General features: G+C 43.4%; 1 protein-coding gene across 2 annotated transcripts in view; it reads left to right on the top strand.

The window, feature by feature from the left end:
* enah (ENAH actin regulator) overlaps positions 1 to 14,929 on the top strand; it is a 350,400-nt gene that overhangs the window by 277,710 nt on the left and 57,761 nt on the right. For both annotated transcript variants that reach the window (XM_059645099.1, XM_059645100.1), the window contains exon 8: positions 4,411 to 4,553. In XM_059645099.1, coding sequence (XP_059501082.1) covers positions 4,411 to 4,553 — 143 coding nt within the window. The remainder of the gene's footprint in view (positions 1 to 4,410; positions 4,554 to 14,929) is intronic.

Here is a 14,929-nt window from a genome sequence, read left to right as displayed (position 1 = left end):
GGATCTGCCTGAAGATAGATTTGCATACTTCAGCTTTGCCTTTTGCTTTGTTCTGAGCTTGCGAAGCATTGGCAACAGCAATATTTATGTATCAGAGATAACAAGGTGTAGAGCTGGATGAACACAGCAGGCCAAGCAGCATCAGAGGAGCAGGAAAGCTGACGTTTTGGGCCTAGACCCTATTATCACTGAAATATTTATGTATCCTTCACCTCCTGTTAGTTGTTTACTTGTCCACCACAATTGGATGCAGCAGGACTATATACCTGTCCGTTGGTTGTGGAATTGTTTAGCCCTGTCTGTTGATTGCTGTTTTCGCGGTTCAATATGCAAGTAATCCTATTTTGTAGTTTCACCAGGTTGACACCTCATTTTTAGACATGCGGGCTGCTCCTGGCATGCTTTCCTGCATTCTTTGCTGAACCAAATTTGATCTCCGGAAATAGCAAGGACTGCTGATGCAGGAGTCAGAGTCAGTACAATATGGAGCTGGAGGAACACAGCAGGTCAGGCGGCATCAAAAGAGCAGGAGAGTCAAAGTTTCGGATAGGGACCCTTCATCAGGACCTGACCCGAAACATCCAGATTTAATCTCCTGTATTCTTGCAGTAGTAGAAAGTGGGATTATACTGAGATTGTGTTTGAATATAATTTTGCTGCTTTTCATGGCCCACAGCACCTCATGAATGGCCCATTTTGCATTATTTGATCTGTTCGAAGTTTGTCCCAGTTAATACAATGGTAATGCCGTACAACACGATAGAAGATAACCTCAAGGAAGAGACTGGACCTGCAGTTGTCAATTTTACTGATATCGTCATGGATCACGGCTGCATGTGTGACAAAATACATTTGTGAGCACAAGGCCAAATCAATCTTTCCTTGTTGGTTCCTTGACTACCTGCTACGAATCCAGTATTGTAGCTACACCCTTAACACTTGGTCAGTAATGATGGTACTGAGCCATTCTTGGTAGTGGATGTTCAAGTTCCCCAACTTGAATATATTCTGTCCCTTGGTGCTTCCTCCATAAGATATTGAATATGAGGACTATTGATTCATCAGCCAAGGAGGTGCATTAAGAGATAATCAGTAAGAGGTTTGTTTGTCCATGTTTGACCTGATGATATAAGGCTTCATGGGACCGGATGAATATTAAGGACTCCTAGAGCAATTTTTTTCCTGATGGTGCACCAATGTGCTGCCACCTCTGGTGGGGCTGTCCTTCTGGTGGACCATGATGCACCAGAAAAGCTGATTATGTTGTTGAGACATTGTTTTGCACACAGGCCCCCGATATTAGTAAGAATGACTTTGCAGAGTTGACAGGCCTGTGCTTGCCATTAGCATTTCCAGTACTGATATTGATGCTAATTCATATCTCCAGTTTCTGTCCTTTCTTTGTACCAGTTTGGTACAACCAAGTGGCTGGCCACACCCTGTAAGAGGTTGGTTGGCAGTCAACCACATTGCTGTGGATCAAGAATCACATGTTGGCCCGACCAGGTAAGAATGGCAGATTGCCACCCATAAATGAACCAAATGCATTTTTGCAACAATCAACAGCAGTTACATGGTCACCATTTTATACCAGCTTTTCATCTTAATTGTCTTCACTGAATGCTAATTTCACCATCTGCCATGGTGGACATGTCTGGGATTTTGGATTACTAATCAGTGACATTATTACAATGCCGCTAACTCCCCTTGACTCCTGTTACTGTTTGAGACCTATTCATTTCCTTTCCTAACACCATCATTCATTGTGAGAATTTTATTGGTATTTCCTACCTCCTTCCCTCCCTCCAGTCGGATAGACTGTCCATATTTGTTTGACCCTTCACAGATTTGGTATTCAGGCTTCTACCAGTACGTTGTTAGCATTTTTTCTGCCTAAGGTGTGGGCCTGGCTAACATCTACCTTTTTTCTCCTTGTATTTAGCTATAGATCTTTGCGTTTATCGGGATGTCTGCAACCTGATCTCAAAATGACTTCCACTGTCTCCTTCATGGCAATGAAAAATACATTCACCATGTTTCCATTTTTTAAAAATTCATTTGTGGGATGTGGGCATCACTGGCTGGCCAGCATATGGCAGCTGGTCCCGAGTTGCCCTTGAGAAGGTGGTGGTGAGCTGCCGTCTTGAACCACTGCAGTCCACCAGCTGTAGGTTGACCCACAATGCCATCAGGAAGCGAATTCCATGACTTTGACCAAGATACACTGAAGGAACAGTGATATATTTCCAAGTCAGGATGGTGAGTGACTTGGAGGGGCACTTGAAGGAGGCGGTGTTCCTATATATTTGCTGTCCTTGTCCTTCGAGATGGAAGTGGTCGTCAGTTTGGAAGGTGCTGATGGAGGATCTTTGAATTTCTGCAGTGCATCTTGTAGATAGTACACACTACTGCTGCTGAGCATTGGTGGTGAACGGAGTAGATGTGGCGCCAATCAAGCAGATTGTTTTGTCCTGGTTGATGTCAAGCTTCTTCAGTGTTGGGGCTGCACTCATCTAGGCAAGTGGATAGTATTCCATTAGACTCCTGACTTGTCCCTTGTAGATAGTGGACATGCTTTGAGGAGTCAGGAGATGAGTTGCTCACCAAGGTATTCCTAGCCTCTGACCTGCTGTTGTAGCCACTGTGTTTGTATGGTGATAACAGCCAGGATGTTGATGGTGGGGGATTTGGTGATGGTAACACTGTTGAATGCGAAGGGGTGGTGGTTAGATTGTCTCTTAGTGGTGATGGTCATAGCCTGGCATTTATGTGGCATGAAAGTTACTTGCCATTCGTCATCCTAAGCCTGGATATTGTCCATGTCTTTTTGGATTTGAACATGGACTGCTTCAGTATTTGAGGAGTTGCAAATGGCGCTGAACATTGTGCAATTATCGTCGAATGTTCCCACTTCTAACCTTAGATTGGAGGGAGTGTCATTGATGAAGCAGCTGAAGATGGTTGGGCCTAAGAACTACCTTGAAGAACTCCTGCAAAGAGATCCTGGACCTGAGATGATTGACCTCCCACAACCACAACCATCTTCCTATGTGTCGGGTTTGATTCCAACCACTAGAGCATTTGCCCTGTGATACCTGTTGATCCCAGTTTTGCTAGGGCACCTTTATGCCACACTTGTTCAAATACAGCCTTTATGGCAAGTGCTGTCACTCTCACCTCACCTCTGGAATTCAGCATTTTTGTCTATGTTTGGACCATGTTGTAATGAGGTCAGGAGCTGAGTGGCCGTGGCGGAACCCAAGCTGGGCATTGCTAAGCACGTGCTGCTTGGTAGCACTGTTGATGAACTCTCTGACTCTTTACTGATTATTGTTAGTAGACTGATGGGTAGTAATTGGTCGGGTTGGATTTGACATGCTTTTTGTGTACAGGACATAATTGGGCAATTTTCCACATTGTCAGGTAAATGTCAATGTTGTAACTGTACTGGGACAGCTTGGCTAAGGGAGCGGCAAGTTCTGGAGCACAATTTTTCAGTACTATTGCCAGAATGTTGTCAGGGCCCGTAGCCTTTGTAGTATCCAGTATCTCCAACCATTTCTTGATATCATGTGGAGTGAATTGAATTGGCTGAAGACTGGTACCAATAATGCTGCGATGACTGGAGGAGGCCAAGATGGACCATCCACTCGGCACTTGTGGCTGAAGATTGCTGTGCTAGGCTGTTCCATCATTGAGGATGGAGATATTTGTGGAGCCTCCTCTTCCAAAGAGTTGTTTAATTGTCCACCACCATTCATGACTGGATGTGGCAGGACTGTAGAGCTAAGATCTGATCCATTGGTTGTGGGATTGCTTAGCTCTGTCTATCACTTGCTGCTTGTGCTGTTTGGCATGTAAGTTGTCCTGTTCGGTGGCTTCATCAGGTTGACACCTCATCTTCAGGTATGCCTAGTATGCTCCTGGCATGCCGTTCTGCACTCTCCATTGAACCAGGGTTGATCCCCTGGGTTGATAGTACTGGTTGAGTGGGAGCTGTACCAGGTCATGAGGTTACAGATTGTGCTGGAGTATAATTCTGTTGTTGTTGATGGCCCACAGCACCTCATGAATGCCCAGTGTTGAGTTGCTAGTGCAAAGTCTGCCCCCATTTTGCACAGTGATAATGCCACATAACACAATCAAACATGCTAGATAGTTTTCTCTGATCATTCCTTTCATTTATCTCGAAAGAAAGAGGCATGGCTCAGCTCAACTGTTTATGACCTGATATTGATTGCCCCTTTCTCTGTCTGAAAGACACCTTCAATTTATCCAAGATTTAAAGAAACTATCTTACCAATCTGAAAGATATAGTTATGAAACAAAAATATATATGTTGTACTGGTGACAGTGTGATTTAAATTTCTGATTTTAAGCAAAATGGCCACTGTTTTCATTGTTTTTCAGACTGATGAAGGCTCAAGTTCTGTAATGGGCAGCATTGGTTCAGTGTCTACTCCTAAATCGGAGTCCTCACGGAGTAATGGAGCTCCAATTTCTATAGGAGGTACTGGTCTGATGGAAGAAATGAGTGCCCTGCTGGCCAGGAGGTGAGTTTTGACAAATAATTATGTTTAGTACAGGTAATATGAAGGGCACAACAGCCGCTAAAAACATTTAGGGCATCAGTTTCATTCAGTCATTTAGATTAGGACCAGATTTGACTATTATTATTCTTGTGCCTACTGTTTTTTCCCTTTAACTGCAAAATCGAGAATTGATCTGCTTTCATTTATATAACAGGGCAGTCACTGTGTGCTGAAGTAGCTGCCAATTCGTTTCGGACAACAAAAAAATTCTCCCAAATTTTAAATTCCAAAATTGTGTGTAACTAATGAGCAGTAGAAAAGCATGAGCTAATTTACAATAAGCAGCACAAGGTGCTTAACTTTGACAAATTTAGATACTTCTAAGCTATTTCTTAAGGTGTGTTGCGAAGCTGGTTCTCAAAAAAAATGCAGCAGCATGGCTAGTAGCAAAATGTTACAGTAATGGTTGTTGGAGCTGTTGTACCACAGGTTCTAGTACTGGCCCCACTTCGATAACCAAATACAAATAGCTAAAAATGAAACATCAACCTAGTGAAATTATAAATCCAGACCACCTGTTTGCCAAATCACATAATGAGCAAGTGATCAACAGTGCTTAGTGATTCCACAACCTGTGGATCAAATTTAAGTTCTGCAGTCCTGCCACGTCAAGTTATGACTGTGGTGGACAATTAAACAATTCACTGGAGGAGAAGGCTCCACAAACATCCCCATCCTCAATAATAGGGTAGCCCAGCATATCAATGCAAAAGATAAGGCTGAAACATTGGCAGAATCTTCAGCGAGAAGTGCCAAGTGGATTAATCTCGGCCTCCTGCAGAGGTTCCAGTCATCACAGATTCAATTCACTCCACATAATATCAAGAAACAGTTGGAGACACTGGATATTGCAAATGCTATGGGCCCTGAAAACATTTTAGCAATAGTACTGAAGACTTTTACTCCACAAAATGCTCTGGGCAAGCTGTTCCAATGCAGGTGCAACATTAGCATCTACCTGACAAGGTGGAAAATTGCCCAGATATGTTCTGAACACAAAAAACTGTACAGATCCAACTCAGCAAATTACCACCTCATCAGCTGGTCTTTGATCATAAATCCAGTGATGGAATGCCTGATGGAAAATGCTATCAAGTTGCACTTGCTTTACAATATCTTGCTAATGAACGCAGTTTGTGTTCTGTCAGAGCCACTCATCTGCTGAACTCAGTATAGCCTTAGTTTAAGCACGGGCTAAGAATTGAATTCCAGAGGTGAGGAGAGAGTGATTGTCCTTGGCATTAGTGCTGCATTTGACTAAGTGTAGCATCAAGGATTTAATGAAAATCAGAGGAATAACCTCCACTGGTTGAAGTCATAGCAGGCTGAAAAGAAGATGTTTGTGGTTCAAACACAAACTGCCTGAGAAACAGAACAGGTCTCGTACTATCTGTAGAAAAAGAAACAAAATTAACATTTTGAGTCCAATATGACTTATGCAGCGTTTTGCTTTTCAGATGGTGGTGGTTGTTGGATATGCATGGAAAGTTCTTTATGCAAAGGGTAGTGGGTGCCTGGAACGCGTTGCCAGTGGAGGTGGTAGACGCAGACACGATAGTGTCTTTTAAGTTGTATCTGGACAGGTAGATGGTAGGGCAGGGAGCAAAGGGATACTGACCCTTAGAAAATAGATGACAGCTTTAGACAGAGGACCTCGATTGGCGCAGGCTTGGAGGGCCGAAGGGTCTGTTCCTGTGCTGTCATTTTCTTTGTTCTTTATTGGTCATCTCAGCACACATTGGCAGGGCTTCCTCAGGGCAGTGTCTTAGGCCCAGTCATCTTCAGCTGCATCATCAATGACTTGTCTTCCATCATAAGGTCAGAAGTGGGAATATTCACTGATGATTGCACAATATTCAGCATCATTCGTACTTCATCAGGGACTAAAGCAGCCTGTGTCCAATTGCAGCAAGACCTGGACAGTATCCAGGTTTGGTCTAAAGAGTGGCAAGCGACATTTGTGTTTCACAGGTACCAGGCAATGACAATCCTATGAGAGAGAATCTAACTGTTGCCCTCTGACATTTAGTGACAATACCATTGCTGAATCCCCCACTATCAATATTATGGGGATTACCATTGACCAGAAACTGAATTGGACTCGCAATCTAAATACTGTGGCTACAAGAACAGGTCAGAGTCTAGGAATCCTGCAGTGAGTAGCTCACCTCCTGACTCCCTATATCCCTTTCCATCATTTACAAGGCTCAAGTCAGTTGTGCAATGAAATACTCCCAACTCTCAAGAATGGGTGCAGCTCCAACAACGTTCAAGAACTTCGATGCCATTCAAAACAAAGCACCCCCCAATGGATATTGGTACCATATCCACCAACATCCCCACCACCTCTCATACTCAGTAATAGCAATGTATACCGGTTATAACCAGGCTTCTTAGACAGCATCTAGAAGCATGAGGACAGACATACAAGGGAACACCACCACCTATAAGCTCTCCTCCAAGCCACTCAGTATCCAGACATGGAAAATATCAACCACTGTCACTGGGTCAAAATCCTGAAACACCCTCCCTGTCAGATGAAATGCAAATAGACAGCTCTTTTAAGAAGGCAGCTCCACCATCTCCTTAAGGGCAGTTAGGGATGGGCAATAGTTTCTGGCCCAGACAGCAGTGCCCTCATCATGAAATAGACCATAAAATATGGGAACAGAAAGAAACGTACAGCCATTGAGTCTACTGTGCTATGGCTTTGTTCAAGAAAGGTTGTAAGGATAATCCCAGCAATTACAGAACCAGTTAGTTTAAATTAGTTGGTGGTTCTAGAAGCAAATGTTCATGATAGAATTAGTACGCACATTGGGAAGTACAATGAACGGCTAAGGATCCTGGGATTGTGTTCATTGGAGTTTAGAAGGTTGAGGGAAGATCTAATAGAAACTTACAAGATAATGTATGGTTTAGAAGGGGTGGACGCTGGGAAGTTGTTTCCGTTAGGCAGGGAGACTAGGACCCGTGGGTACTTAGAATTAGAGGGGGTAAATTTAAAATGGAAATGAGGAGACATTTCTTCAGCCAGAGAGTGGTGAGCCTGTGGAATTCATTGCCACGGAGTGCAGTGGAGGCCAGGACGTTAAATGCCTTCAAGGCAGAGATCAATAAATTCTTGATCTCTGAAGGAATCAAGGGCTACAGGGAGAGTGCAGGGAAGTGGAGTTGAAATGCCCATCAGCCATGATTTAAATGGCGGAGTGGACTTGGCCTTACTTCCACCCCTATGTCTTATGGTCTTATGGATTGATTAGGAAGAGTCAACATGGATTTCTAGAGATGAAATCATGTTTAACTAACTTGCTGGAGTTTTTCAAAAGAAGTAATGGAAAGAATTGATGGGGGTAACATTGTTGATGTGGTATTTATAGATTTCTAGAAAGCGTTTAATACAGTACCATACAAAAAATATATTAATAAAATTATATCACGATATAAAAAGACCTTAACAAAGTAGATTCAAAGTTGGCTGAGTGATAGGACACAGAGGGTAATGGTCAATGGATATTTTTGGGCTCGAGTAAAGTTTGCACTGAAGATCCGCAGGTGTCAGTATTGGGATGTTGCTTTCACTGGTATGTTTTATTCATCTGGATCCTGGCGTGAAAGGTCGCTTTCCAGGTTTGTGCATAACATTAAACTTGGAAGAATTGTCACCCATAAAAAGGACAGTGTGGAAGAGCCAGGAGGAGACATGAGAAGTTGTTGGCGGATAGGATCAGGGTAAACCCTAAGGCTTTCTATAGGTATTTAAGGAATAAAAGAATGACGGAAGTAAGATTAGGGCCAATCAAGGATAGTAGTGGTAAGTTGTGTGTGGAGTCAGATGAGATAGGGGAAGTGCTAAATGAATGTTTTTCAATAGTATACACTCTAGAAAACGGCAATGTTGTTGAGGAGAATACCGAGATACAGGCTACTAGACTAGGTGGGATTGAGGTTCACAAGGAAGAGGTATTAGAAATCCTCCAGAGGGTGAAGATAGATAAGTCCCCTGGGCCGGATGGGATTTATCCTGGGATGCTCTGGGAAGCCAGGTAGGAGATTGCCGAGCCTTTGGCATTGATCTTTCACTCGTCATTGTCTACAGGAATAGTGCCAGACGACTGGAAGATAGCAAATGTGGTTCCCCTGTTCAAGAAGGGGAGTAGAGACAACCCTGGTAATTATAGACCAGTGAGCCTTACCTCAGTTGTTGGTAAAGTGTTGGAAAAGGTTATAAGGGATAGGATTTATAAACATCTAGAAAAGAATAAATTGATTAGGGATAGTCAGCACGGTTTTGTGAAGGGAAGGTTGTGCCTCACAAACCTTATTGAGTTCTTTGAGAAGGTGACCAAACAGGTAGATGAGAGTAAACCGGTTGATGTGGTGTATATGGATTTCAGCAAGGCGTTCGATAAGGTTTCCCACAGTAGGCTATTGTACAAAATGCGGAGGAATGGAATTGTGGGAGACATAGCAGTTTGGATCGGAAATTGGCTTGCTGAAAGAAGGCAGAGGGTGGTAGTTGATGGGAAATGTTTATCCTGGAGTCCAGTTACTAGTGGTGTACCGCAAGGGTCGGTGTTGGGTCCACTGCTGTTTGTCATTTTTATAAATGACCTGGATGAGGGCGGAGAAGGATGGGTTAGTAAATTTGCAGACGACACTAAGGTCGGTAGAGTTGTGGATAGTGAGGAAGGATGCTGTAGGTTGCAGAGAGACATAGATAAGCTGCAGAGCTGGGCTGAGAGGTGGCAAATGGAGTTTAATGCAGACAAGAGTGAGGTGATGCACTTTGGTAGGAGTAACTGGAAGGCAAAGTACTGGGCTAATGGTAAGATTCTTAGTAGTGTAGATGAGCAGAGAGATCTCGGTGTCCATGTACACAGATCCTTGAAAGTTGCCATCCAGGTTGACAGAGCTGTTAAGAAGGCATACGGTGTTTTAGCTTTTATTAATAGAGGGATCGAGTTCCGGAACCAAGAGGTTATGGTGAAGGTGTACAAAACTCTGGTGCGGCCACACTTGGAGTATTGTGTATAGTTCTGGTCACCGCATTATAAGAAGGATGTGGAAGCTTTGGAAAGGGTGCAGAGGAGATTTACTAGGGTGTTGCCTGGTATGGAGGGAAGGTCTTACGAGGAAAGGCTGAGTGACTTGAGGCTGTTTTCATCAGAGAGAAGAAGGTTGAGAGGTGACTTAATTGAAACATATAAACTAATCAGAGGGTTAGATAGGGTGGATAGGGAGAGCCTTTTTCCTAGGATGGTGACGGCGAGCACAAGGGGGCGTAGCTTTAAATTGAGGGGTGAAAGATATAGGACAGATGTCAGAGGTAGTTTCTTTACTCAGAGAGTAGTAAGGGAATGGAACGCTTTTCCTGCAACGGTAATAGATTTGCCAACTTTAGGTACATTTAAATCGTCATTGGATAAGCATATGGACGTACGTGGAATAGTGTAGGTTCGATGGGCTTCAGATTGGTATGACAGGTCGGCACAACATCGAGGGCCGAAGGGCCTGTACTGTGCTGTAATGTTCTATGAACTCCAGAAGGATATTGACAAGTTGGTGGAGTGAGCAGATAGGTATCAAATGAGGTTCAATGTGCGTAATTGTGACATAATGTACTTTGGTTGGAAGAACATTGAAATACAATATACCACAATTCTAAAGGAGGTGCAGGAAGTGAGGACCTGGGTGTATGTGTGCACAGTCACTGAAGTTAGCAGGACAGATAGAAAGAGCAGTTAATAAAGCACATTATTCTTGGTGTTTAATAGGGGCACAGAGTACAAGAACAAGGAGGTGACGTTGAACTTGTGAAAAACACGTTGGATCTCAACCGAATATTGTTTTCAGTTGAAGGTGCCACATTATTGGCAAATATGGGAATTCATTGAACAGAAAGCACAGAAGCTATTAACTACAAGAACATAGAACAATACAGCACAGAACAGGCCCTTCGGCCCTCGATGTTGCACTGACCTGTGAACTAATCTAAGCCCATTCCCCTACACTATCCCATCATCATTCATTTGCTTATCCAAGGGCTCTTTAAATCCCCTTAATGTGGCTGAGTTAACTACGTTGGCAGGCAGGGTGTTCCACGCCCTTACCACTCTCTAAGTAAAGAACCTGCCTCTGACATCTGTCTTAAAACTATCACCCCTCAATTTGTAGCTCTGCCCCTCGTACAAGCTGACATCATCATCCTCGGAAAAAGACTCTCACTGTCCACCTTATCTAATCCTCTAATCATCTTGTATGTCTCTATTAGATCCCCTCTTAGCCTTCTTCTCTCCAATGAGAATAGACCCAAGTCCCTCAGCCTTTCTTCATAAGGTCTTCGGTCCAGACTAGGCAACATCCTGGTAAATCTCCTCTGCATCTTTTCCAATGCTTCCACATCCTTCCTGCAATGGGGCGACCAGAACTGCACGCAATATTCCAAGAATGGCTCCAGGAATGAAGAACTTCATTATGAAGGTAGATTATGAATAAGCTAGGACTGTTATCCATGGTGAGAAGAAGGCTGAGAGACGACCTGATAGAGTTTTCAAAATCATGATCAGGCTGTACAGAGCAGTCAGAGAGAAGCTATTCTACTCAGAAAAGAAAGAATGAGATGGCTTGAAATTAGGGATGTACAAATGGAACAATGGTGATGAAAGAAAAATCTCACACAGCGAGTGGTTAGAATATGAAATATAATGCCTGAAAATGTCAATTGAAGCATTGGATTATTAGGATAAGACTTGCAGTCTTAATAGCAGGGGTAATTCAGAAAACATTGAAGAAATTCCCAAGAAAGAAGAAACATATTACGAGAAGGACAAGGCAGCTTTCACTGACAAGAGAAATCAGAAACAGCATAAAATCAAAAGAAAAAGCTCACAATTTGTTGAAGTTTTGTGGGAAACTAGAGGTTTAGAAAGCCTTAAAAGCCAGCAGAGGACAACTGAATAAAAGCACCTTTGAATTTCCAGAAGACCTATAACAAGGTGCCACGCAGAAAAGAGCCTGTGCTGTTAGGGGCAAGGTAGTGGCATGGATAGGGGATTAGCTGAGTGGCAGAAGGCAGAGAATAGGTATTAAGGGGCGTTTTTCAGGATGGCAGCCAGTGACTGTTGAATTCAGCAAGGTCCATTGTTGGAACCACAACTATTCACATTGGACAAAGGAACTGAGTATATTGTCTAAGTTTGCAGATGACACAAAAACAGGTGGAGGGACCGGTAGTGTTGAGGAAATGGGGAGGCTGTGCAAGGACTTGGACAGGCTAGGAGAGGAGGAAGAGATGCATATGGAATACAGTGTGGCAAAGCATGAAGTTATGCATTTTGGTAGGATGTATAGGGGCATAGACTATTTTCTAAATTGGGGAAAACTTTGGAAATCTGAAGTACAAAGAAACTTGGGAGTCCTGGTTCAGGATGGTGGCATTCAAGAAGGCAGAGGAATACTGCTGAGGCTGCATTAAGCTCTGTTCAGACTGCATTTGGAATATTATGAGCAGTTTTGCTCCCATATCTAAGGGAGTATGTGCTGGCATTGGAGTGATCCAGAGGAGATTTACAGGAGTGATCCTGGGGATGAAGACCATGTCGTAGAGGAGCAGTTGAGGATTCTAGATGTGTACTAGATGGAGTTTAGGAGGATGAGGGGGAAATCTCATTGAAACCTACAGAATATGGAGAGGTCAGAACTGAGTTGACATGGAGAAGGTGTTTCAACTAGTAAGACAGACTAGGATGCAAGGGAACTCTTTAGAACTGGGATGAAGAGGTATTCTTCAGGCAGAGGGTGGTGAATCTATCCATCTATCTTTGTGTCATCTGCAAATTTAGCAACAATGCCCTCAGTTCCTTCATCCAGATCATTCATGTATAACTTAATTTGTTGTGGTCCCAACATTGTGGGACTCCACTTGTCACTGGCAGCTATCCTGGATGAGTGCAGCTCCAGGAACAGTCCAGAAGTTTGACACCATCCAGGACAAAGCAGCCTGCTTGATTGGTACCACATCCATAAGCATCCAGTCCCTCACCACTGCTACTTAGTAGCAACAATGTGTACCATATACAAGATGCACTGCAGAAATTCATCTAAGATCCTTAGACAACACTTTCCAAACCCATGACCACTTGTATCAGGAGGATAAGGGCAGTAAATACGTGGGAACACCACTACATACAAGTTCCCCTCCAAGCCACTCACCATCCTGACTTGTAAATATATTGCCATTCCTTCACTGTGGCTAGGTCAAAATCCTGGAATTCCCTCTCCGTGGGCATTGTGGGTCCACCCACAACAGGTGGACTGCACTGTTTAAGAAGGCAGCTCATCACCTCTTTCTCAAGAGCAACTGGAAATGAGCAGTAAATGCTGGCCAGCCTGTGAATAAAAGGAAAAGACCCCTGCCCAGTGTCTTGTCAGAGGCCGTCTGGAAATACAACTAGATCACATCCACTTGCTGTCCTTTGTCTAAGTTGTTCATTTTCTCTTACCCTTTATTGCTTTTTCAGTAATCTTCTGTTAGTGTTTTAAAGGCTTTTTATCTGGCTTCCCACAGTCTTCAACACATTGTATCCATTTTCATTTTCCTTTATGTCCCTGACTTCTCTAGTCACCCACGGTTTTAGAATGTTGCTTTTTCTTTGGATAAATTTCTACTGTGCCACCCAAAACTGACCCAGAAATTTCTGCTCAGAGATAGGAGAAACTGCTGATGCTGGAGAATCTGAGATGACAACGTGTACAGCTGGATGAACACAGCATTAGAGGAGCAGGAAACCTGACATTTCGGGTCTGGACCCTTCTTCAGAAACGGCTGAATTGCCCGAAACATTTCCTGCTCCTCTGCTGCTTGGCCTGCTGCGTTCATGCAAATTTACACTTCGTTATCTCAGAAATTCCTGCTTTTTCTTTTCTTTATTCATTCATTCACGGGATGTTTCTTTCACGATAGTCATGGATAAGGATAGGTACATTTGACAGGGTAAAGTTTACAGTTGGGGAAGGGTAATTACAATTCACTTAGGCATGAACTGGGTAACATAAATTGGAAACAGATCCTGTCAGGAAAGAGCACCACAGAAATGTGGAGATTGTTTAAGGAATGCATAATGCATGTGCGCGATATGTTTGGCCCTAGCAGGCAGGGAAAATGCGGTCGAGTGAGGGAGCCATGGTTCTCGAGAGATGTTGAATGACTGGTTAAATGGAAGAAGGAGGCTTATGTAAGGTTTAGGAAAAGAGGAACGGAAAAGGCTCTAGAGGAATACAAGTTAGCCAGGAAGGAGCTGAAGAAAGGGCTTAGGAGAGCTATAAGGGGGCATGAGAAAACCTTGGTGGACAGAATCGAGGAAAATGCCAAAGTCTTTTACACGTATGTGCAGAACAAAAGAATGACCAGAGAAAAGGTAGGGCTAGTCAAGGATTGTAAAGGGAATTTGTGCACAGAGCCTAAAGAGATAGGAGAGGTCCTTAATGAATACTTTTCTTCAGTATTCACAACTGAGGGGGAACTGTTTGTAGAGGAGGACGTTGTAAAACAGGCAGGTGGGCTAGAGAGGGTTGATGTTAGTAAAGAATATGTGCTAGGAAGTCTGAGGAAGTTGAAGATAGATAAGTCTCCCGCACCTGATCTGATTTTTCCAAGGATTCTATGGGACACGAGGGATGAGATCGCAAGGCCTTTGGCTATGCTTTTTTTGTCCTCATTGTCCACGGGTATAGTGCCGGTAGATTGGAAAGAGGCAAACGTCATTTCCCTGTTCAAAAAAGGGAACAGAGATAACCCCAGAAATTATAGGCCAGTTAGTCTTACGTCAGTGCTGGGCAAATTATTGGAAAGGGCTCTGAGAGACAGGATTTATGATCACTTGGAAAAGCACAGTTTGATTTGTGATAGTCAGCATGGATTTGTGAGGGGTAGATCATGCCTCACAAACCTTATTGAATTCTTTGAAGAGGTGACCAAACACATGGATGAAGGTGGAGCAGTGTATGTGGCATATGTGGATTTAAGTAAGGTGTTTGATAATGTTCCCCATGGTAGGCTCATGCGGAAGGTAAGGAGGCCTGGGATAGAGGGAAATGTGGCAGATTGGGTTTGGAATTGGATGACGCTTAATAGACAAAGGGTGGTAGTAGACGGAAAATATTCAACATGGTGCTCACTTATGAGTGGTGTACCACAAGGATCTGTTCTGGGTCCCCTTCTATTTGTGATTTTTGTAAATGATTTGGATGAAGGATTGGAAGGGTGGATTAGCAAGTTCGCAGACGATACGAAGGTGGATCATGTTGTGGACAGTGCGGAGGGCTGTTCTAGGTTA

The sequence above is a fragment of the Stegostoma tigrinum genome, chromosome 4, assembly GCF_030684315.1.
Source record: "Stegostoma tigrinum isolate sSteTig4 chromosome 4, sSteTig4.hap1, whole genome shotgun sequence".
Taxonomy (NCBI): domain Eukaryota; kingdom Metazoa; phylum Chordata; class Chondrichthyes; order Orectolobiformes; family Stegostomatidae; genus Stegostoma; species Stegostoma tigrinum.
This window is presented reverse-complemented; position numbering and strand designations above follow the sequence as displayed.